Source organism: Centroberyx gerrardi, chromosome 18 (assembly GCF_048128805.1).
Source record: "Centroberyx gerrardi isolate f3 chromosome 18, fCenGer3.hap1.cur.20231027, whole genome shotgun sequence".
Lineage (NCBI taxonomy): Eukaryota > Metazoa > Chordata > Actinopteri > Beryciformes > Berycidae > Centroberyx > Centroberyx gerrardi.
The window spans coordinates 24,754,338-24,779,536 of NC_136014.1; the positions used below are offsets into that span (position 1 = coordinate 24,754,338).

The window sequence follows — 25,199 nt, forward strand, 5'->3', positions numbered from 1 at the left end:
ACGGCGAACCGGCGGCGGTACAGCTTGGTCTCCAGCCGTTTACCCTCCTCCTCCGCCGCCTTCTCCCCTTCATCTCCTCCTCCTCCCGCGGCTCCGTTGGGCAGCATTGCCGCTCTTTCATCCGGCGGGCTCTCCTGCTCCAGCGCATCGGCGGCGGCGTCGAAAAAGTCGCTCGCCCCGCCCGCCTGTGCCGCTCCGTTCGGCAGATCCTCGTACCGCTCGGCGGTTCGGTTCGGCTGTTCGGCTGCCTCCTCCTTGCGGACCGCGATGTCGTCAGGTGCGCTGGTGTCCGCGCGCAGATGCTCCTGCACGAGCTCGCCGGCGACCATGATGCTGCTCAGCTTTGTATCCGTTTAGAGTCGCGAGATAGCGATTAGGGCCGAGCCAGGAAGCGAGCAAAGCAGAGCGGTTTCCTCATTCGGTTACTAATGGAAACAACGATGCCGTACTGAAAAACACATGACTGCCTGGCGCGAGCCGGTTTTATATTATACTTTATATTAAAATAACCTATTTTAATGCGTTTTATTAACTCTATTTAATATAAAACCCCCTGTATTGTCTTCTCTCCCCGGCTTCCTCAACAGCATGCTGGCTGTCTGACAGGCTGGACCGCTTTTGTGCCTCTCTCTCTCTCTCGCTCTCTCTGTCTGTCTCTCTCTCCCTCCCTCTCTCTCTCTCGCTCTCTCTCTCTCAGTGTCTGTCTATGTCTCTCTATCTTTGCTCAGCCGACGATGACACACACGGAGGCCTTCCGATGATACGAACCAATAGTAGAGCGGGACGGGGAGGGGTTGTAGTAGCCTGTTTTCTCTCTCTCTCTCTCTCTCTCTCTCTCTCTCTCTCTCTCTCTCTCTCTCTCTCTCTCTCTCTCTCTCTCTGTGTGTGTGTGTGTGTGTGTGTGTGTGTGTGTGTGGTATCGGGTGACCATGTGGAAGCAGGAAGGGATGCGATGATGCAACAGCCTGTAAAATGAAATAATAATAATAATAAAACAGCCTGTAAATCAGTCCAAAACATCACAGTTTGCAGTGTTACTTTGATACCAATCATGATATTGATTCGACTACTTTTCACTTTGGTTGGATCAATTTTACCCCCAATTGTATTTTGGCAGTGAATCGTGGTTTATTCATTTATTTTTTATTAATTTCACCAGTCATGCCAATTAATAGAACAATGGTCAGTTTCTTTCTCCATGAAAGAAGAAATTATTATATTAGGCTATATTCATCTAGCCTATTAATAATAGGAATAAATGTTAACATAAAAATCTTAAATTATTTTTAATTATTATTTTTACATTTTTAATTAAATTACCAATTAAACACCAGGTGTGTTTAATTTTTAACAAAAATATTTTAAATCAAAATAGGATATGTAGTTAAATGTTTGTAATTTTCTGTGATCCAGGAATTGACAGCAGCAGCTAACTGCCTAAAACGTGAATGTAAAAATAAAATTAAATAACAAATATTAAAATCAATTAAAGAAGAACTGAGGAAAACTACACCTAAAACCTCCTCTGCCTCTACCATTAAGTCCTATATGTATTTTAACGATGACCAAGTGTCCATACTCTAATTAAAGGTCCATATGCTCAGGTCGTTATCTGCTGCTAATCCTAATCGTTGTTTGACCCAGTGGGACTGCAGGTTTAGGCCACAGGTAGCCATGTGGCCAGCTGCACACATGAGGAAGGTTCTGCAAGGGTTCTCCAGTTATATATACAGGTATAAGGTTCTGTATGGAACCGTAATGACCCAAAGAACCCTCTGGTGTGTTCAAATCATTTAAACGACTGAGAAAGTCCATATAAGAAAATGTACATAAAGTAAAGTTTCTCTGGTGCGTTGGTGTCAAACAGGCATTTCAAAAATCAAAAAAAGGAAATTTTTGAGAGTATTAAAATTACTATACTGTAATTTATCACATCACCTATTGTCATTGGAGTTTTGGTAATTTTGTTAATTTTAACAATCATGCCAATAAACCATATTGAAATTAGATTAACTGAATTTAATTGAGTGGGAGAGAGAAAGGGAGAGAAGGGAGAGAGAGAGAGAGAGAGAGAGAGAGAGAGAGACAATAGAGGGAAAAAGACAGGAAGAGATAAAAGAGAGAGACAGGAGAGAATGAGAGAGAGATGGATAAACATGGTCAGAGAGAGAGAGAGAAAGAAAGAGAGAGAGACATAAAGAGGGACTAAAAGAAAGACAGATAGAGAGAGAAAAGGAAAGAAAGAATGAGAACCAGTGTGGCTCTTAAAAAAACATGTAATCCTGCAGGTTTGGGATGTTTCTCCAGCTTAAAGGAATAGTTCACCCGAAAATGAAAATTCAGTCATTATCTACTCACCCCCATGCCAGTAGAAAATCTGGTAAAGTTTGTTAGTCCATACAACAGTCCTGGAGATCCCCAGAAGAAGTACATTGCAGTTGTAGGAGACCTGTCTGTCTTTTAATGTGTTTTTGTCCTTTGTTTTGTGTAGAGCACTTTGTGACGAGCCTAATTGAATAAATCTGAATCAAAATACATAAAAAAGATTGAATGAAACATTAAATACATGAAAAAGATTGAATGAAACATTAAAGTAATTATTTAAATAACATGATATGTATTTAGACACTTGATAGACACTTGACAGCAAGTAGTAACTGTTGGTAACTAGAAACCTCTCTAGTTTGGACAGGGACCCAGCAGATCTAAGGCTACAAAACGCCTGAGAACACTTTCTATTAATAAAAATAAAAAAATATGACAAAAAATAAACACTTCAAAGACTTCCTATCATCTTACACAGTTGGAGTCCGTCTCCATGTCTCAGCAGGTTGGTGGTTACAGCATCCTTTCTCAGGAAGATCAAATAACTTCCATGTTTTGTTGGCTCTGTTTGTCCAGAGAGGAGGAGGAAGCAAAGAGCTCTCACTCTGTCTCTATTTCCAGGCACCGCAAACCTGAGTCTGCTCTCACTGAATTGTTGTTAAAGGATAAGTCTGGTGTTTTTTAATGCATTTCTTACCATCAACAAATCCTATGAAAATAACAAAATCAGCAATGAATTTATCTCGTCCATGTAGCCGGTGCGCAATAAAGCCATATAGCCATAGAACTCCATTGTATTAAAAAAACTATTAAAAACACGTCAAAGAGCCATGCTGTTGCTCTGGCAACATATTTAATCGCGATGCACCAAGCCGGCCGACTTTTTCCTCAAACAACTTAATAAGCTGACCGTAAACACGTTTTCATCTCAGGAAAGTAGTTCCGTAGCACTGAAAATCCCCGGCGTAATGAAGAACTTGTTCCCATTTGAGTTTGATTTGGTAATAACTACAACAGCCTGACTTTTCATGGTAACATTTAGCGATTTTTAAAATTGAAACTATGTCTTTGTGAGCTGTATTTAAAGGTTTTTAGCTTACAGTTATTGGAGCCAATGACTTCCGGTTTGAAGGATAAAAAGGGAACGTGGGAAGTCATAAAGTATAATGGGAGTAGAGCAAACGCATTGTTGAATTTGTTGTTTTCATAGGATTTGTTGACGATAAGAAATGTAGCCTATATACTGAGAAAAAAAATAAAATAAAATAGAAAAAGCTCAGAAATTTGCAGTTTTTTTCTCGCAAATTTCTGATTTTAATCTCCGAATTTCTAAGTTGTTATTTTTTTCCGCAAATTTCTGACTATCTCTCTGAGTTTTTTCTCAGAATAAAAAAAATATAATATAATGTGTATATAATATATAATATTTATTCCAGCATTTATTCCAGCATCTTTGCAGTCTGCACCATTGCACTATTGTCCTAGTGTTGTTTACATATGCGTATATATAAATACTTTTTTTTATATATACTTTTTTTTATATATATGCATATAGTAGTTTTACCTCTGTTCATTTTGTTGTCCTTGTTTTTAGCTGTATATTTATTCTGTGTAGTACATTGGGAGTCAAATTCCTTGTATGTGTACATACTTGGCCAATAAAGCTGATTCTGATTCCCCCCCTCCCCCCGGCTCACCTACAGTGGCCCTAGCCTACTCTTTCATACAAGTGACTCATCTTCCAGTTCACAGAACATCTTTGGCGCGCACCCAGCTTCCTCGGGTCAGAATGCTCTGCCTCAGGTTTCCTGTTCCCATGGAAACACAACGCTCCTCACCGGGAACCGCAGACTGTTTCACTAGTTTATAGACGAAAAAATACCAAAATAATCAAATAATCATATACAAAACCATGTCCGGGTCCGAGGAGCGGGCTCTGCTGGAGGTGAACCGGCGGAGGGAGACGTGGTGTCGGGTGGAGGCGGACCCCAGGCAGTCCTGGGAGCGGGCGCAGAGGAGGCACTTCAGGTGTCACCTCCGGACCAGCGGGGCCCTCCGCTCCCCGCAGCCCGCCGGACCGCAGCTCAGGTCGGCCGGGACAGAGCGGCCTCTCCCCGCCAAGCATCCGGAGAGAAGACACTTCGAAGAGGGCTGTAAGGAGATAACAGCCGCTAACGAAAAATCACTATGATGTTCCTGTTATATTCCTATAGGGATTTATAGTGTGTGTGTCTATATAGGCCTACGTGTATAATGTAGCCTATATAATAAATCTTCTCTTCCTTCTCCCAGATAAAACCCACCTGGTCTAGGCGGGTAAAGGCTGAAGAAACCCCATCAGCTCCGCCCGACTTGGATATTTAACAGACAAAACTCAACCTCAAACAAACACAAGTGGACTTTGAACTTCAGCCTTCAGTGTTTTATTTCAACACAGAGAAACACCGAAATACAAAGAACAATAAGCAACAGAACCGCATTCACGGCTCCATTCATTTGTGTAGCCTACACGTTTATTCACTCATTCATTCATCCATCCATCCATCATCATGAGTCATTGGTTGGTTGATCCTCAGTCTTTGGGATATGTGTAGGCCTATGTAGCGCTGGGCAATAATTCAATACTATCGTTTGTCGTCTTTCAGTGGAATCATATCGTGATTATATCGTGATTTCGGGATATTGTGATTGTCTAAATTGATGATAAACACATTTTATTCAAAAACTCTGACAAAATGATGTATGAAACATTTTAAGGAATGTTATTTGTTTTATTTGACATCATACCTAACAGTAGCCTACCATGCAGTTCAATGCAATGAACATCAATTTGACTATTTAAAATGTGACTTTGCATACATGAGCCATATCGTGATATATATACAACATCCTTATAATTATCATGATATTGATTTCAGCCATATCACCCAGCCCTATGTGTATGTTGTATTAGTGTCTGTTCCTGTATAAGCGTGTGTGTGTGTGTGTGTGTATAACTGTCTGTCTGTCTTCAATTAGGGAGATTATAACAACTAAAACAAAATGCCTCTCAACCAGAGGAGCACTTTCAGAGAAGTGCTGTTTTTTTCTTTTTTTTTTAGAGTTTTACCCTTGTTCCTCAGAGTCTGTGCGTGTGTGTGTGTGTGTGTGTGTGTGTGTGTGTGTGTGTGTGTGTGTCAGCCTTGGGGAACAGCCTGTATGCGTTGTGTGTGGTGACGTGCTGCACAGTTTGCGGCGGCAGGCCTTTGACCTGAGCGATGTGCCGGCAGGACAGGAGGATGTTCGCCGGCTCGTTCCTCACCTGCAGACAGGAAGACACACAGGCAGGAACAGCTGAAAACATCCGGAGACGCTTTGCTGCTGTGTCACAAATCTCCTCCGTTGTCATGGAGATCCACTGGAGAATTATTAAGCATGATAAGAGTATACTACGTTAATGTCGTGCAATCATTACTGAATAATTGCTCCCTCTAACAAGAGAACTGCGGTATTGTTTGTTAGGGGTGAGAATGTAATCTGAAACCATCTACAGAAAATTACCCCAAAACACAAGGGATTATGGGTATAAAGAGACATGTCAGCAGTTCCTCATGCTTGGAAAGCCTAGCAGAACAAAATGAACTGAGAATAAACGGCAGTCTGGACTGATGCTCATATTCAGTTACTTCTTCATGTGTTCTTAACTGGTATGAATATCAGATGAGGTAAATTACAGCAAAGAGCGCAGACAAGTTATTAGTTATTATTAGTGACCAAAACTCTGTCCAATAAACAAGCAACTTTACTTTTGTTTACAAGCCCTGGTTTGCTTGTGACTGCACAGTGTGAACCTAAATGAACCAAATATAAAAATGCAACTAGGTCAACTTTTCAGACCAAAGAAAACAACTTAGGACACCAACCAATCAGCTGCGAGGGGACACATTGGTCCTGAATGCTCCTTGATGTGAGGTTTTATGGCTTCCACATAGATTTTGATCATTTATGCTTCATCTTTGCTCTCCATTATAATGTTAAAAACAACTAAATCCATTTTGGACTGACTCAGGCTGAGGTTTAACACGTGTCACACCTTGCCATACCCAGTTGATGCCCATGTACAGTAGTTGTGGTGGAAGTTTTCTGTAATAAAGAGACTTGGAGATGAGAAGTTGTCCTTCTGTTATCTGACACATTCTTATACTTGAAACATTATGCGATTAGGGGGCATCTGTGCATAACAAAATCCAGTTCCTACCGGACACTCAAGGCCGTCTCTGGGCAGAAACTTTGTTTATCTCAAACTGTTGGAGAATGGAAACATACTGAAGGCAGAGACAGCATTCAACTGAGGAATGAGATTGTGCTTAATGCATAATGAATAGAATGGTATATAATGGTATAATATAATTTCCACTACAGTAGTGTAATATATGATGGATTGCATAAGTGGGGACTTGAGTCACATGACTTGGACTTGAGTCAGACTCAAGTCACAATTTTAATTGCTTGAAACTTGACTTAATGCATGAAGAGAAGACTTGAGACTTGACTTGTACTTTGATGACTTGAAAAAAGTGAAAGCTTTCTAAAGTCTTGACTTGAGATCTTGTGTTTGTTCCAGCAGACGACTGAATTTTAATTCTGTTTTCTGAATTTGTATGGAATGATTGAATTTATTGAAGTTGAAACTGATTATAGAAATCAAACTCATGATGCTCTTACCAAGTTTCTATCCTATTAAAACCATATTGCATTGAAAAGTCCTAGATATTTAGTTTTCTTTAAGATATTAAATTGATACTGGACTCTTGATTTGTTCTGACTTGACTTGCTGTTCTACATTTAGACTTGGGACTTGACTTGTGACTTGTGCCTCAAGACTTGAGACTGACTTGGGACTCGAGCAAAGCTGACTCGGTCACACCTCTGCTGGACTGTAATAGTTAAAGACGTACATGTTTGTCGGGTCCCAGAGCAGGAGAGTCTGTTTCCAGACAGATGTGTTCCAGTGGGATCTGCTTGATCAGTTTGTCTCTCTGTCACAAAAAGGCAATAATACAAATAAATTCATCACATTGTCATCATCACTATGGGTGTTTTTTACCCACAGTGCCTCACAGTTCAGCACATACATCTACTGTATATTCTGTATGACTGCAGATGAGTCAAAGTTCAGGATTTTACTACTTCTACTACTAGAAATGCAGACGAAGACGTTTCTGTCCAGCAGAATGCTGCTGCGTCCAACAGGGGAACGTTCACAGCAGATCAAAGAGCAGGTTACAGAGGGGCTTTATGTGATGATATATACACTTCTGGAGCTGAACATGCACACACACACACACACACACACACACACACGGTCTGGATGTCTGTTCACATGAGGCCAGACGCAGTAGAAGTTGTCTTCAGAAAACATGTTTTACAGCAACCACACTTATTCACACACACACACACACTCACTCTCTCTCTCTCTCTCTCTCTCTCACACACACACACACACACACACACACAAAGAGCAACATATGCTGTTATTAACTTACCTCCACACACACACAGAGCCATATACCCACTTACGGTATTCTCTCTCTCTCGCTCTCTGTCTGTCTCTCTCTCTCTCTCACACACACACACTCTCTCTCTCTCTCACACACACACACACACACTTACCTGCTGGTTCCTGCAGACAGCTGGGGGAAAGGAGAAGAGGTAACCAGCCTTCACTCCCTCCAGAGCCACCGACGGCTTCCCAGCAAAGTTATGGAGCAGAGCGCGGCTGATACCTGAGGGGAAGAGAACCTGACTGTCTGCTTTCTTATCATTTATTCAGCCATGGTGGCTATCGCTGCTCTAATGCCAACTACCCAGTTCTTCTTCTGTTTATTCCAAACAAACCGGAAAGTGTCTGGTAGCACTTTCCCGGGAAAAATCCTCTGTCGCACAGGAAGTGATGCGTTTTAGGCGGGTGTTTACAACAGCAAAAATAAAACCTTTTTGGCCCCTAAAAACCAAGCGTTACCTCCTCACCACCGTCACAGGCCGCATATGGAGAGTGGTGAAGGAGGCCAAGAGGCTGAAAACTATTCAGTATTTCACAGGAAAAAAGCAAAAATTAGAGAAAAATCAGAATAAATTAGATAATTGTATTGTAGAAATATGTTTTTTTCCTATCCCATAAATCATCTCGCGACTCCCTAGGGGGTCCCGACCCCCAGGCTGAGAACCACTGGTCTAGGCTACTAGCCGAAGTATCATGATTCCATAAGTGAAAGCTCACAGGCCTTCAGCTCTGCTGGTTTGAACTGGCTCAGTGTGGACCAAGGTGGGACAACATATCACATTACTGAATGTAAACAGAGCGGGACACCCACCTTGTTCTCTCATGGTTGCTATGGTAACCTTAGCGGCTGACCGTGAGTGGACATTCCTGTGTGTGAAACAGGAAAACAGGAAGTAAGAAGAGTCATCATCATCATCATCATCATCATCATCAGCAGCACCACGGTCATCGTCATCGTCATGATTTTCAAAGGCTGAGCTAAATGTCACTTGAAATATTGATTAAATATAGATTATTAAATGCTTTTGCTGTTTATTTAAAGCTGGGTTACTCTCGATATTAAGGATAGAGTAAAGAATGCGTGTTCAGTGAGGTTATGATAAGATTATAAATGGTATTAATTAAAGGGTAAAAGAACCAGGCAGTTAGACTGCATGAAAGGGGAATTTTACAGTATTTTGATGGCAATTTTTATTGCGAGATCGACTCCTTGTCTGGTCTCATGAACTCATTTGTTACGCTTTATTATGTATTTTATTATGTTTTATTGCATTAATTGTGTTTTTATTGTGTTCTTTTATTGTGTTTGCTTCCTCTGTGTTTTTATTGTTCACCTTGTCTGCAAACCAACTTTTCCCTTATGGGACAGTAAAGTCGATTGGACTTGAATGAACTGTTTGGCTGGATGTGATGATGAGTTCAGGTGCTGTGAACTTTTTACCCATCTCACTTTTGTACAAAACATCGTTCCACATCCTTTCCTCTCACTTCTTCTAGTGAACACATTCTTATTCACAATTTTTGAACAGTTTTGAGCAACGTCAATCTTCCATTCAGTCAATAAGACAAAAGACAGCAATCATAGAAGAGAGGGAATAAAAAAATACATTATGTACATTAACATAATGAAGAAAATAAAAAAGAAAGCCTTTGTGTTGTGGTGACATAACCTCTCTCATAATATTTCACAACACCACGACTACCATCTGCTCTGCTGACAATGAACCCGCTTCAATGGAATAAAGGCTGTTTTAATGAAAACATAAATCATTCATCATTCAGTATAAATGCATGTAAACAATGCATCTTAGTGGTTTTAAATCATTTCTACTCTAGTCTCCTGCGTTATATTCCCATTGAGGACTACAGGTCGCTTGCACAGGTAGGTTCAGCTCCGTTCTGTTCTATTCTATTCTATTCTATTCTATTCTATTCAGTTTCTACCCGACTCACACTGGCAGGTCGAGCTCCTTGGCGATGTTGAGCTGTTTAATGAAGACGGCCATCTGGTCGTCTCTGTCCTGCTCAGTCGGAGCGCACCAGGGTGTGAAGTCCAACCCGACCTGCAGCCAAACACCGGTGGAGTGTAAAGCAAAACATCATCACCCATCAGTTAGCAGTTACTGTGCAAAACATTAGCTTCCTAACACTGAGCTGTAACTCATTTTGCAGAAATCAAATAGTTTTAACGGTCTCAAAACTATTTAATGAGTCTCCTCCCCTTCAAGGTGAATTAAATAAAGAATCATAACTTTAACATTTTATTGGATTATTGGATTTAACAGAAGTCTTGATTTATTCACTTTTAGTCAAGACTTGCATTAAATACTTGTGTGAATATTGGACTTTTGGACCCACAGAACAATCGCTCAGCTTCAGAATTAGATCAGTGGTTCTCAACGTGGGGTCCGGGGACCACCAGGGGTCCTTGAGGGGGTTCCAGGGGGTCCCCACCAAACTGATGAATTCTTAAACTTCACCATTATTTAATTTACAATACGTTAACACAATTAGAGAATGCAGAAGAATGGCTGTTTTGATCATAGTTTCTCTGTTATCTCTCTCCCTACAATACAGACAGTGATGGGATTCTGGACAAAAATTGTATGTTGTTGTAGATTTGGATCCAAGAGACAAAATCTCATCAAATGGGGGTCTGTTGCCCTAATGTGTATGAAATTAGGGTCCTTGATATGACAAAGGTTGAGAATCACTACCTTAGATTGTGCTGCACAAGCTGTTTGGAGTCATTTTATGGTAATTTTTTTGCCATTTTTGGAGCTCTAAAGAACCAGGATGGCACTCGCTGTGTGTTGTCTGGACATACAAACTTCACCAGTGTTTCAACTGACAGGATGGTGAGCAAACAATGACCAAATTTATCACTTAAAAAAGTTTTGGGGGGCATTTTTCCTTTACTGGATAGGTCACAGAAGAGAGAGACAGGAAATAATGCGGGAGACGACATGCGACAAAGGTCCCAGATTTGAACCCACGGCGTCGGGGTTACACGGTACGTGCCTTACACCACTACATTTGGGTGAACTTATCCTTTAAGGCTAGTCAGAAGGACCCTTCAATCACTTTTTACTCTTGAATCTAGACTGAAGGACAATCAGAAGAGCCCTTCAATCACTTTTAGCATCAAGTCCAGACTGCTGGAAAGTGAGAACGGCCTTTCAATCACCTCGAGTCTTGAGTCTAGACTGAAGGACGGTCTGAAGGATCTCAGGCTGAACGTGATCAGTAAAAATAATAGTTTGGGAACCCGTGTTATTCTCCGTCAGGCCTGTTGACTTAGTCCTCTAATGCCGTCAACCATCGGCCACAATCTGTTCTGACAAACACACACATTCCTCAACAAATAGGATCTAGATGGCTCCGTGGCATTAGAGGTGGCTGGAGAATAAGGGTGTGTGTGTGTGTGTGGGTGTGTGTGTGTGTGTGTGAGAAAGAGACTGTGTTCATTAACTTTCACTAACAAGCATAAGATTAGGAGGCGAGTTGGAGTTTTAACAAGTTTAATCCGCTTCACTTTACCAGAAGTCACATCAGTGTTATGCTGTGTTAAAAATGGGGGCAGCCACGTGTGTGTGTGCGCGTGTTAATGTGTGTGTGTCCGTGTGTGTGTGTGTGTGTGTGTGATGGGTAGCAGGGACGATAAAAGTCTATAAACATCCTTAAACCATGTTAAAGCGGTGTAATTTCAAATCTGTGTAAATTGTGTAAATCATTGAATTTAATGGCCGCAAAAAGAGTGTTTAAAATGTGTGTGTGTGTGTGTGTGTGTGTGTGTGTGTTGCCCAATCAGTCAGCTTATAAAAAGGAGCCATGACACGGTATACGAGTCAAATAAAGTACAACAGCAGATTATCCACATCCACTCAAACCGCTGACTAGCTCTTATCTCTCAGTGATGCAAGGCAATGACCTTTTCTTTATACTTTCACTGGAAATTAGTGTGGTAAAATGTGTGTGTGTGTGTGTGTGTGTGTGTGTGTGTGTGTGTTAGCAGCCCACCTCTCCAATACCGACGAGCCGTTCTCTGTGTAGGTAGAACAGCGGCAGGACAGGATCCAGGTCCTGTGGAAACAGGATTCATTACATTCACTGCATTCTTTTCCTTAAAGCGTATTTTAATCCTAGCTAAACATACTTAAGCAATAACCCATGACAGGCTGAAACTGCATCACAGCTAAGGTGCGTTGCAGCAGCCTGGTCGCTCTGACCAGACCAGTAAAGTCAGTCCTTTTACTTTGAAACTGGACAAATTGATCTCCCTCACTACTTTTAAGGACTCTATTGCAGAGTTGTTCACACACACCTGCAACTGTCACCCAGCCTTTTAACTGACGAAGAAATGTGTCTGTTCTGCTTCATGACTTGCATGACTTGTAATTTTATTTGGTTGTTTGTTTGGTGTGTGTTTTGATTATTTCCCCGTTCCCATGCTGTGTTGGGTTTCTCTGCCTCTGCGATGTATGTAACATTTGTGTCTGATAGTCTTATCTGGATTGTTCTTTGTTTAGTTTCGTTTGCGTGTTTTTTTTTTTTTTGTCCCCTTTTCCCTTTACCCTTCGAGAGGTCCTTTTGTCCTCTTGCTAGGCCGTCATTGTAAATAAGAATTTGTTCTTAATTGACCTGCCTGGTTAAGTAAAGGTTAAATAAAAAATAAAAAATAAAAATATAAAATCCCCAACTTCCATCAGAGGCTGAAAACTCTTCAAGAAGTATTTCACACCCCTCTGTCCCATCTCTTCCCCCTTTATTCCCTTGAATTTAACTGATATCTTCAAGTTTGAAAATAAAAAATCCCTTAAACCTCTCTGCTTAGCTCTTATTTCTGTTCCTAGCACTGCTCTCTTACATGATCACTCTAGGGTGACAGGAATATTTCAGCATGTTGTGACCTCTGACCCTTGACCTCCTTACTATCGGTTGTTTGTGGTGATCTAGGACAGAGGTTCTCAACATGGCGTCCGGGGACCACCAGGGGCCCTTGAGGGGGTTCCAGAGGGTCCCCCAGCAAACTGATGAATTATTAAACTTCAGCATTATTTCATTTACAAGAAGTTAACACAATTAGAAAATGTAGAATGACTATTTTGATCATAGTTTCTCTGTTATCTCTCTACCTACAATACAGATAATCTTGGAATTCTGGACAAAATCATATCTAACAATAAAAATATTCTCAGCATTCCCAAGGCATGTGATTACTGTTGAATCTCTTCTATTTGGCCCAATTAAAGCTGCAGTCAGCAGCCCGTGACAGTACATGTGAGAAAGAGCGTGTTTACATGCACACTAATAAACTGATCCTAGACAAGACAATTCCCTGATTATTCAAGTTAAAATCCAAATCAACCAGCAGGAAGTTTTAGTTTTACGTCACTTCCTTAAGGAGAGAAATCCAACGTTCACGCATCACTAGAGCGCATGTAAACTGATTATTCCCAGTTACCGGGTTATTAGTGTGCAGGGAAACTCGCTCATAGAGTCCGAAAGTGCAACCTGAAGCCAGTTTTTGTCACTAAGTCCATGTTCTCACAGTCATTTCACTGTAGTTTGTTCTTGTCACATCGGTGGCATTTTGTCTATGTGAGTCCCCAAGAGCCAAGAGTCAGCTCAGCCAATCAGAAGTAAGTAACACTAGTCTGTAGTCAGCTCAGCCAATCAGAAGTGATGTAACACTAGTCTGTAGTCAGCTCAGCCAATCAGAAGTAAGTAACACTAGTCTGTAGTCAGCTCAGCCAATCAAAAGCAAGTAACACTAGTCTGTAGCAGGCTCAGCCAATCAGAAGTGACGTAACACTAGTCTGTAGTCAGCTCAGCCAATCAGAAGTAAGTAACACTAGCTTGTAGTCAGCTCAGCCAATCAGAAGTGATTCAACACTAGCTTGTAGTCAGCTCAGCCAATCAGAAGTGATTCAACACTAGCTTGTAGTCAGCTCAGCCAATCAGAAGTAAGTAACACTAGCTTGTAGTCAGCTCAGCCAATCAGAAGTGATGCAACACTAGCCTGTAGTCAGCTCAGCCAATCAGAAGTGATGCAACACTAGCCTGTAGTCAGCTCAGCCAGTCAGAAGTGATGCAACACTAGCCTGTAGTCAGCTCAGCCAATCAGAAGTGATTCAACACTAGCCTGTAGTCAGCTCAGCCAATCAGAAGTGATTCAACACTAGCCTGTAGTCAGCTCAACCAATCAGAAGTAAGTAACACTAGCCTGTAGTCAGCTCAGCCAATCAGAAGTAAGTAACACTAGCTTGTAGTCAGCTCAACCAATCAGAAGTAAGTAACACTAGCTTGTAGTCAGCTCAGCCAATCAGAAGTAAGTAACACTAGATTGTAGTCAGCTCAGCCAATCAGAAGTGATGTATTAACATGAGAGTCAATCCTGGCTCAGCTGGCTTGGTCCAAGATGAATGAAGTGAAATGAAAACAGGTGAATTACAATCTGCTGCCAAATTTTGCACCACTGGATTATTTAATTAAGTCGACGAAACATAAAACCCTAAAGCCAATAAGATATGATATTAAAACCGGATTTTATCAAATTACAACCAAGGTGATGAACTCACTAATTTGCACTTTTAGCCTCAGATTTCCATCAGTCAGTGTGTGTGACATTGCTCCGCTCCACGGAGCCCAGCGGCCTGAAACACACACCTTCCTCCCCTCCGTCTCTGTTTTCTTCTCCTGGGACTCTGCTGAGCGGACGGATTCGGTTACTCACCTCCTTTTCCCCCAGAAGTGAAAAAAGGAAAATAAGCTGAAGCTGTGCGGAGAGTGGACTGTCCCAGTACCTGGAGCCTCACGCTGCGCTGCTCTGCGCTCCCCCCGGCCTGCAGGGGGTGGAGGCCGAAACACGGAGCCACCAGACCTGGGAAGCTGGGAGAGAACAATTCAACTCAACAGAAACACCCCGAAATAATAAACACAGGAGCGTCCGGGTGGGAGCAGGAATACAGGACAAAGCAGACATGGTAGATCTTTACACTGTACGTCTGTGATTTCAACGACAACATTTACATGGACAGCAATAATCTCATATGAATCCCATTAAGACAACAGTCTGAATAAGAAATTGTCATGTAAACAGCATTTTGTGTTTGCATCTCTTGCTTCTGTTTTTATTGTATTTTATCAATGTGTTTTTATCATTTGCTTCTGTTAAATAACTGTGCACATAAACTTAAAACTACACAGTCCTGCCAAGGCGTTCCCTCTTGTCTTTACTTTACTCTGTATCATCTTTCATTCTTGCCATCTCAATCAAACGAACACTATATATACAGTCTGTGTGTGTGTGTGTGTGTGTGTGTGTGTGTGTGTGTGTGTGTGTAAATGCTGAACAGATACAGACCGGTCCTGCAGCTGGAGAACTCTGACAAACTCTCCAACCTCTTCTGTAACCGCAACCAGAGTCTGCACCCCGGCCTGCACACACACACACACACACACACACACACACACATACAGTTTTAAAGTATTAAAGAAACATAGCTAACAAATGAAACATCATCAACAGCAGGTCTGTAACTGTAGACGATATATTTATCTGTGATGGCTGACCTCTGTGGTCCTCTTCATCACATCCTCTAGATCCTGCAAAATAAAATAAAAAATAGTTTGCTTGTACAGTGAAAACACACAGGAGTGAAATAAAGCAGAAACTCGATGGCAGCAAAGAACAGCAAGGAGCTGTAACAAAAGAACAACAACAAACAGGGGAATTAGTGAATTAAAACAGTCCTGATGTAGAAAATGAAGTCATGCAGAAAGTAGAATGTACTGGATAACTCGGGTTTGGTGGTGTAATGCAGGATAAACACACCTAAACTCATTTTACTCCGTTTTTTATTTGCAGAAAAGAGTTTAACCATCTTTTTAGGCTGATGTGAATCCTTATGGTGTTAATTCGTAGTATATATAATCATAACTCGTATCAAACCGATAGGGATAGAGTCTTTTGTGGGGAAAAATAGTAATTTTAATGATACTTTTTGGCTTTTGTTTATATGTGTGCCTGTTTGTTTTGTTATAATCACAGTCTGGGGATCATATTACCATTACATTACTGCTCAGGCTGTCTGATGAAATGTAATTTTCTATAACAGAAACTGGTACAAATACTCAACTTATTGTTTTTCCAGATAGGATACACAGTTATTTCACGACAGCAACATTTGACAGAAGTTCCCCGTCTGTTGTATTTGGTGACAACAGCCTACCTCTTCAAACTCACGGGCTGATATGTGGCAGTGACAGTCAACAAAACCATTCTCCATCGAAAAACAAGATGACTAGACTTTAAGAGCAAAAAACGACGTTGGAAAACTGCAGCATTAGCCTAACAGTTTTCGCTTGACTGCGAAGGAAACAGCCATGCAGAACGTTTCTGCGACGCTGCAAGTGTTTCGCTTTTTCCGGCCACATTCAGCAGTCGGACCGCGAAGTTACAAAGCCACTTCCGCTTCCTGGTCAAAACATAAACAGTTTGGCGGTAAAGATGGAGCCTGCAGCAGCGACTGAAACTTTACCCGACGACGAAACGAGTCAGGAATTCAGGGTGCAAGTGACGGCGAAAAAAGTCGTTGTCGAGCAGATAAATAAATATAAAGAAGTGTTGAAGAATGTTGTGGAAGAACAGCCGGGCGTTGCCGAGGAGACGAAGCAACTTTTACTGCAGGAGCTGCTAGCGGTGGGTCTGGTTGGATTGTTTACATCTTAATGTTACTAGCTAAAAGTTAACTTAGCTGTCTCAGGGGTTACTGTTCATGTCAAGGACCCACAGAGTGACACGCTTTACAACACAGAGCCATACTTGCTAAAGGCGAAGAGTTTTGTTGTCTGTCTATAGCTGTGAGAACGTTGTGAGCCAAACCCCGTTCAAAAATCTTGCATTTTAAGGTCGTTTTGCGTGTCGGAAATCGTACACACCTCCAAGACCATGACGTAAGGTCTCTTACTAACCGTTAGGGTCTTCTGGTAATTTCGGCGTGTAAGTGATCTATCAAGCAGCACTTTATTTCAATAAAATCTCAACTTTAAAATTGGTCAACACTGCTCGCTACCGCCCTCCACTGTATGTTTTGGTGGAAGAGGACTAGTGGGAATAACAGACCAAACAAACCTATTCTAAAAGTTAAACTTTTACTGAAACAGGCTCTGCTTCGTGTATTGGATGCATGCCGAAGTGAATCTGATCCTAATGATTTGTAAAAAGGTCTTAAGTCATGTTCTATGAGGTGTGTAAGTTGTTGGTGTGTCGTTCTCTCCATACAAGATAAAACTAAACATCTCGGGGCAATAGGTGGTGAGATAACAGTGGGAAGAGTGAACTGATCAAAATAGTTATTCGTATTCATTATCTCCTAGTGCTGACTTAAAGTGAATGAGGTAACAGTGGAATTGGACTAATCCCTATTTTGCTGGTGACCCCTGAAACACCCTTAAGGACCCCTGATGGTCCCTGGACCTCAGTTTAGGAACTTAGGGAAACCTCCCTGTCATCTATGGACCAGCTTCTCCTGTGTGTGACAGCTAGTTCACCTCACTAGATCAAAGTAAAGCACATTGTGGGTTACGATAATGTTAACTAAGTTAAAAAGGTTAATACAGTGACAATCTATTGTATATTGCAGCAGTATTATGGGCAGATTGTGGGTATTTTATGTGTATTGTTGATGGATGTGCTGTGTTGTCGAAGCTGTTTTCCAATAGTCAAAAGTGTTTGGATGTTTGCAGAACTTTGAGGCGGCTGTTAAGGAGAACGTGTTGGTGAACGGACAGCCTTGGGATGAAGCACCTGATGATGAAGGTGACTCTCTCTCTCTCTCTTTCTCTCTCTCTCTCTCTCTCTCTCTCTCTCTCTCTCTCTCTCTCTCTCTCTCTCTCTCTTCAAACTGAATGCCAATAATTGCCAATTTAAACGGTCTTCACTGGTAAACATATAACATGTATAGAGGCATTAGGGTCCCTGCTCTTTTTGGTGTAGCACAAATCAAACAATCATCATTTTATTAAAATGTTACTCCACACTGCAGTGTTTTCTGATGGAAGAAGTAACCGATACGTAGAAAACCCGTTTTAAAAGTTGAAGTGTTAATTCCCACAGTCAGTTAAAAAGGTGTTTTTAAAAAAGTGCTTCCAAAGATGCATTATGTAACATCGGTTGCTGTTTTCCCTCTCTCTCCACCACCGACTCACCCAGCAGAAGACAGGGCCGTGGCTCTGGAGAGCCTGCTGGACGACTCCATCATAGAAACCAGCACGAGGCGGAGGAGATACCCCAAGGAGATCCTGCCCTACGTGGTCCGCTCACTCAAAGCCCAACGCAAACTCATGGTGGGTGGCAGAGTCTGAATCACTCTCCGAGTCTAATGAATATGCAGGAATTTGTCTCTCAGATGCAGTGACAGCAGACTGCAAGTCACTGCATTCAACAAATGAATTATGTTCCAAAATCAGATGTCTATCATTTCACAACTTGATGCCCAGTCTTACAAAATGACAGCTGGCATCAAGGTAAAGCAGATCATGAGTTATTACTGAACTAACAGGCCATCTTGAGACATTTTCTTACAAAATGGTTCAGTTTCTTATAGAATCATCTGTGTTTTTTAAATGTTGGCTGGATTTCAGGTAGTGAAGTTTCTCTAATGGAATGAAACCTTCAAATACATTTTCAGACCTGGGGATGATGTTATTTGATTATTAAATTGAAACTACTTCTAACCTAACTGTTTGTGAGCAACATTTCCTCACTACAACACACCAGTCAGCATCTGTCCTCTCAAAACTCAGTTCTTGCCTGTCTTTAAAAGTTGTGTAATAACAAAATATTGAAAATTTTAATGTCATAAAGTGCTGGATAAAGTAAAAAAAAAAAAAATCACATTATTGCATGAATCAGCGATTATTACTTTAAAGGATTGTAACATGATGATGTAATATGTAAATGATGTAATGACTCACAAGGATAAGAAGAATGTAAAAATGTGGGTAATTACATCATTTGTCAATATTATGATGACATCATCAGATAAAATATGTTTTTACACCTCTATGAAGTCATCATTGCCAGTTAATTGAATTTTTTTTTATCCACAGATTTATTACATTAACTTTCCATTACATGTTTACTCATTTAGAGGGACTATTTATTACAGTTTGACAAATTAGTGCATTTTCTGGCAGATATTACATTATCAGCTGCTACATGGTGCAAGAGGTTTTCTAGTCTTATCTATCTGCCTGACTTCAAAATAAAAACATGCACTCTGTTTTTAAACTTTATTTATCCAGGAAAGGGTTGACTAATGGCCGCTGTCTTTCTCAGCAACAACCTGCTTCACATTCATTCAGTTCTACACGTTCACACCGGGTGTCGCCCAGTAAAACCCACAGTCCTCCACTGTGACCAACGTGACCGTAACACCTTTGTGGAGGGAGAAGAGAGCGTAACTCATTTACTTTCATATTCAGCTTTGTCTCAGTATGATGTGCCGTCTGTTTTTTAGGGGCTGTATGAGCAAGCAGTCAAACCTCAGGATGTGGCCAAAGATCCTGCGCAAGGTAGTTCTCTCTAATCTACTCTCTCTCTCTCACACACACACACACACACACACACACAGTAGCAAAGCATATGAAGGTTAGTGTTGGTGTTTTGGGATATTCTAAAAAGAGGCTAGAGTGGGAAACAAGGGAGGGAAAATGTTACCCATGTGTCACCCCAAGTTGACCCATGACTTGCGGTGATGTCACTGTTCTGTCGACGCCGCCATATTGACTCCCAAAACAAACGTTCACGGTTAGTAAGATTTTTATATTTTATCAAATATCCCACTTTACTTACCGAGTACCAGGAAGTCTGCTGGTCGCTTGTTGCTGGTCGCTTGTTGTCTAGTCCGTGTTATACTGGAACGCTGTTTTGGGAGTCAATATGGCGACGTCAGCAAAAGACTGAAGTCATGATATAAAGGGAAATAACTGTGTAATAAGTGCTTGGCTTTTTTTACTTTAATATAGCAATTAAATTCATCTATGTGCCTCAGCTCTGTGAACCGCTCTCTGTCCTAGGATCCACAGTGAAAAATTAAAACCAATGAGTCACGTCATCTGTGTTTGTGTGTGTGTGTGTGTGTGTGTGTGTGTGTGTGTGTTTGACCAGAGAGCATCATGAGCAGTCTGTCAGCAGCAGCCCCTGGAATAGTGAAACAGGCCAGCCAGGTCATGAAGGTAACACACACACACACACACACAAACACACACAAACACACACGCTCTCACACACTAAACCTGTGTCAACTAATATCTACAAACGTACATTTTGACACTTTAGGCATTTAACTGGCTGTCATGGGGATCAAACCTGTGACATTTACTGTTACAGAACAGTCTCTTTACCCACCACACCACCCTGCTGCCAGAATACATTTGATGGTTTGTTTTTAACCTTTGTAGATACCAGTCGGGTGGGGTTTGACACACAGGGCAATACACTGAGGGCCAGGAAGGTTAGAAAATCACAGGAATGTGTTTTTAAAGTCAGTTTGGTCTGACTGACAACTTACCTGGTGTCTGAAATGTGCTGCTGGGTTAAACTCCACCCGTCTGGTACTCCATGCAGATTAAAACAAACACTACCCGCACATAATACACAGCTTCAGCCTGCTAGATAGATAGATAGATAGATAGATAGATAGATATATGGGTGGATAGATACTTTATTGACATATTGTATATACACGTCTCCTTTTTCTCTGCAGTCCACCAACACTCTGCAGAAGCAAGCCGAAGGCCTCTGTCAGGTCCTCGACATGAAACCCAGCCACGCCTCTCTAGAGATCCACAACGCGGTGTTCGGCCGCAGCGACCAATCGGACGCTCCCCTGCCTCCTGTGGGCGGGGCCACCAGGAACAGGCAGCCAATCAAGAGAGCCGTAGAGGAAGCGACGGTCAGAGACTTCTACAGACTGCCCAGTAAGAAAACAGATTGCCTTGTGGGAAACGACAAGCCAGAGTGACACTTCCTGCTGCTGTTAGCACGAACTTGACAAAAAAAAAACATATAGCGATTGTTTTGCTGAATTATTGCTGTACATGTCGATAAAGTTTTTACTACCTAACTTTGATTTTCGACAAAGATATGATTTGGTGGTGAAACATGATCTGCCAAATAAATCATTACCACGTTCATTTTGACATTAGTACAGGATTCCCTGAAATGCTTTGAAAGTTTGTGGATTGAATAAGGCCTTAAAAGTTTTTGAAAATGAATGGATGGCCTTGAAAATATTTGATTATTCTAAAATAAAATTATAGCACCCAAATTCATCAACATGCCTCCACCCTGGACTTCTCTCCTTCCTTCACATTCTGAGGAAAACCTATGATGGATATTTGTGTTGATACAGCAGCAGTTTTAAAATGATTCACGATGATTTAACAACTAACATCATGAGTGAAAAATGAGGCCTCTCTACGGTCTAATTTTGACCAATAATGATAATAAAATATTTTATTTATATGGCGCTTTTCTAAGTACTCAAAGTCGCTTTACATAGTAAGCGAGACACAAAAAACACAGAAATGACAATATCAATGAATAAGACTGTGAATAAAACATGTAAATATTAATAAAAAAAAAGTCATGTCTTACACCGAAACATGCCAATTTTAAGTTCTTGAATTTTACCAAACGAGACCTTGAAAGTCATTAAAACATTCTTGAATTTGATGTGGGGAATGTAGGAACTCTGTTAGTATAATTACGGTAAACAAACGAGCCACCTGGAGGATCTGGAGGGAAATCTGCTGGATCGCTTTACGGCACAAAACAGGAAGAGGTTCTTCTTCTGTTCTTCCAGAGCAAACGGAGCTAAAGCTGAAAGAGTTTCTGGCAGCAGACGGTGGAAGGAGGGAAAGGAAGATGGAGAAATCACTTCCAACATGTTGATCCTCTTCAGTGAAGACAAAGAGGAAACGTTTGACCCAAGAAGCAACCGTTCTCTCCAACATCCTCTTCGTTCGTGGGAAACGTAGTCTTAACGTGGAGAAACACCATCACTAACAAAACCACTCCACCATGCTCTCCTTTGTTTACAGTAGGGCTGAACAATTCATCGAAATTTTATCGAAATCGCAATATGGCCTTCTGCAATTTTCAAATCGCAGGAGGCGCAATATTTGTTAAAGGCGAAATGTGTGTCAAAATACCATTTTAAATGAAATATTGTCGTGCTGCAGAGATGTCCTGGCCTACACATCATATTCTACAGACTTAAGAAAACATCTTTGTTTGGTACAGATCCCCGCAAAAATCACACCATAATCATTTTAATACGTTTTTCAATGAAAATGAGAATAATGATGTAAAAATGATATCGCAATTGCAATATCAGTCAAAATAATCGCAATTAGATGTTTTTTCAAAATCGTTCAGCCCTAGTTTTACAGTAATTATACCAAGCTATCACAGCTAATTTGATAATCGTATCATCTTTAACATATAGGCCATAGATTCTCCACAGCATCAGAATACATTGTTTAGGAAGCTTTCTGAAGCAGCTTTCCCTCTGAGAATAAAACATTGTGCTCTTATACATCACTAGATTCACAGTAACTCCTCAGTTTCCCTTCACAGCTGAGGAAAGCACTGAAAATGAATTTGTTGAGATTTAACGCCGTCAGTCGACGCGCTGTTTTGGAGCGTTTAGCACTGAAATACCTCCGCTTTCTAAATGTCCCTGCATGACTTCTCCTGCACACTTTTTCTGTACAAACCGGTGTCGTTGGATTAGATTAGCTTTTTCAAAATTACACAAGAAAACAGAATTGTATTTCCCCTTCTTTAACTGACTTTTCTAGTGTTAAACAAAAAAGTCTGGAAAAATACTGTTGTTCAGGCCCAATACACACAACTTACTCGCATGTAGCTGTCCGCCCAGCTGTCATTTCACATTTTATGTTGAGATTTGCGTTGAGAAATATTATCATCAGGTATAGAATGATATGGACTAGCTGGCAGTAATATTACCCAGCAGGTATAAGCACATATCTTACGAATCCAGTCAGGAAATGAAACGTCTCCAGTTTGGAAGTAGAAAACATGTAAAATCTGTGACTCCTGTTTTTATTCTCCCTCCCCACACTGCTGGGCTTTAGCTGTTGTGAATGTGGAGATTATATAAAAATACATAAAGGATTTTCAGTGATTTTGTTTCCACTCCGTCCCCAAGTCTGAGGATGAGAGCATCAGAAAATAAAATTTGTTGTTGTATTGTGGACATACAAATTTCTCCTCCTCTTTCTGTCTTTTCCATAATGTATTTTCTTTGCTGTTGGTGGATTTTGGTCATTTCAGTAACTTTCAAAGAGGCAAAGCACTAATGCTGTTAATGTAGACGTTTTCCAATGTGTATCTGCTGTATCTGCACTCTGGTTAATGATACAGTAGTGCCCCCATGTGACAATTATTGGGAAGTACACCAGAGAATTATAAATGTTCTTGAGTATTTGTTTGTTTGTTTATTTGCTAATCAAAAATAATAACACATAAAGTTACCAAAACGTATTTGCTATGTAAGTCCTAAATGTTAAAGTATTACAAAAAAAGTGACAATTTGATTTGGTGTTTTTATACGATTGCAAAATGGGTTTTTTTGTCTCATTTATTTCTACACATGCAGATGACGGCATTTGCAATCTACATACTTGTTCCCCACACCTGATTTTATTTTTAATTTGCATAAAAATAGTAAGAGCTCCACTGTTTTTATTTTTGATATGGATACCGGTTTAGTGATACAGACATTCGCTGTTTTTATCTTGTATTTGATGTGTTGCATTCTAATGATTTGATTTTAAATCTTAGTTTTTATTGTTTTATTGTAATATTTGCCTCTTTTATTCTATGTATTTTGGCTTTGCTTATCCTTTGTTGTGTTTTTATTGTAATTGTTATTCTTCTTGTCTCTCATTTTTATGTGAAGCACTTTGTAACTTTGATTAGAAAAGTGATACATAAATAAAGTTTGTATTATTATTATTGTCTATCAGTCTAATTTGTAATTAAGTGTTACTATTTGAAATGTATCAACTGTTTTAAGTTTGGTTTTGAGTCATATGACTTAAAAGAAGCAGTGAGGGCAGTTTAAATAAAACGGCAGCGAAATTGAAAAGTTGAGAAAAAGCTGAAGTGAAACCGCGCTGCCTGATTTCTGTCCCCGTTTAACTTCACCGGACTTGATGCCCAGTCTCCAAATATAACTTTTCTTTTCTGACACCACAGCTGTTGATGCACAGGATATCCTCCCTGGTGTTTTTTTTGGTATAGTATGCTTTAATAATCTGTGATGTCGGACTGTGATTCACCCCAGCGCTCTCGTTACAGAAGTGACCAGAAGAGTAACGTCATCTGTCAGAGATGTGAGGTAAGATGTGGCCGCGATAATAATACGGTTACTTTTTTTTTTGTTTTAGCATCATAGGGAAATTCTCTTTTCTCTTGCCACTCTACTTGGAGGTCAGAGGTCAGAGGTCATGCTGGCTAATGTGGGGGTTTGAACTCTGTGGTTAAAGGGCGGACTCTAGCAACCGGGCCAACCTGATGCTCAAAACAAATTAGTCTTGAAGTAATCTAATAACTTTGTCAAGTGTGTGTGAGAAACTGACAAATGTCTATGTGATTTAAATGTAACTCCCTTGTAATCTTCCTAGATATGTTGACAAATTATTCTCTGTGTGGGTTCAAATTTAAGTTTACTTATTATCCCTAAATGGAATGAAAATTGGAAAATTGGCTTGCAGCGAGGCATACAACACATTACATACTCGCAGTAAATAGAGTGAAAATACAGAAACATCGTGACACGTTAGATGAAACCGTAGTAAATTGGTGGAGAGTTGAACAGTTACAGATAGTTTTTCACTGTGTGTGTGTGTGTGTATGTCTGTGTGTGTGTGTGTGTGTGTGTGTGTGTGTGTGTCAGAGTTCAGATGATGAAGGCAGACGGCTGAAGAAGAGAGAGAAGAACAGGGTCGCAGCCCAGAGGAGCAGAAAGAGACAAACACAGAGAGCCGACCTGCTGCATGAGGTGTGTGTGTGTGTGTGTGTGTGTGTGTGTGTGTGTGTGGAAAATAGCATGCAAACCGAATCATTATACTGGCCAATGTAAAAAAACCAAAAAAAAAACCCATATAAATTAAAAGTATGTTTGTCCCTCTACTCTCTTTATTCTCTCATTATTTCTGCCTGTCTCATTTCTTCTTCTCTCTTCCTTTCTGCTCTACTCCTCTCATCTCTTCTTCTCTCCTCTCATTTCTT

At 40.7% G+C, this 25,199-nt stretch overlaps 4 protein-coding genes across 6 annotated transcripts in view; 2 read left to right on the forward strand and 2 right to left on the reverse strand.

Annotated features, from left to right (window-relative positions):
* The window catches only part of flvcr1 (FLVCR choline and heme transporter 1), an 18,902-nt gene extending 18,333 nt beyond the window's left edge, over positions 1–569 (reverse strand). Inside the window, exon 1 of the mRNA XM_071920226.2 lies at positions 1–569. This exon is cut by the window's left edge and continues 409 nt beyond it. Within this exon, the coding sequence (XP_071776327.1) occupies positions 1–329 (329 nt within the window). The 5' untranslated portion in view covers positions 330–569.
* Positions 570–4,237: 3,668 nt separating this feature from the next.
* On the forward strand, positions 4,238–4,637 carry spata45 (spermatogenesis associated 45). The gene is made up of 2 exons (XM_071920225.2): positions 4,238–4,478; positions 4,618–4,637. The coding sequence occupies exons 1-2, from the start codon at positions 4,238–4,240 to the stop codon at positions 4,635–4,637; spliced, it is 261 nt and encodes an 86-aa protein (XP_071776326.2).
* Positions 4,638–4,767: 130 nt separating this feature from the next.
* On the reverse strand, positions 4,768–16,203 carry tatdn3 (TatD DNase domain containing 3). Of its 2 annotated transcripts, none has more exons than XM_071920223.2 (10): positions 16,102–16,203; positions 15,443–15,475; positions 15,234–15,307; positions 14,674–14,758; positions 11,888–11,950; positions 9,821–9,930; positions 8,679–8,734; positions 7,978–8,090; positions 7,263–7,343; positions 4,768–5,626 (listed from the first exon to the last, which is right to left on the reverse strand). In XM_071920223.2, the coding sequence occupies exons 1-10, from the start codon at positions 16,156–16,158 to the stop codon at positions 5,444–5,446; spliced, it is 855 nt and encodes a 284-aa protein (XP_071776324.2). In that variant the 5' UTR covers positions 16,159–16,203; the 3' UTR covers positions 4,768–5,443. The 2 variants fall into 2 exon arrangements, with proteins under 2 accessions (XP_071776324.2, XP_078146122.1); XM_078289996.1 differs by lacking the exon at positions 4,768–5,626 and adding an exon at positions 6,293–6,447.
* A 174-nt stretch (positions 16,204–16,377) lies between these two features.
* Positions 16,378–21,571, forward strand: nsl1 (NSL1 component of MIS12 kinetochore complex). Of its 2 annotated transcripts, none has more exons than XM_071920230.2 (6): positions 16,378–16,571; positions 17,618–17,690; positions 18,084–18,217; positions 19,393–19,447; positions 20,043–20,110; positions 20,641–21,571. In XM_071920230.2, exons 1-6 carry the CDS (start codon positions 16,380–16,382, stop codon positions 20,896–20,898), a joined length of 780 nt encoding a protein of 259 aa, XP_071776331.1. In that variant the 5' UTR covers positions 16,378–16,379; the 3' UTR covers positions 20,899–21,571. The 2 variants fall into 2 exon arrangements, with proteins under 2 accessions (XP_071776331.1, XP_071776332.1); XM_071920231.2 differs by having other exon boundaries at positions 18,087–18,217.
* Positions 21,572–25,199: the final 3,628 nt, after the last annotated feature.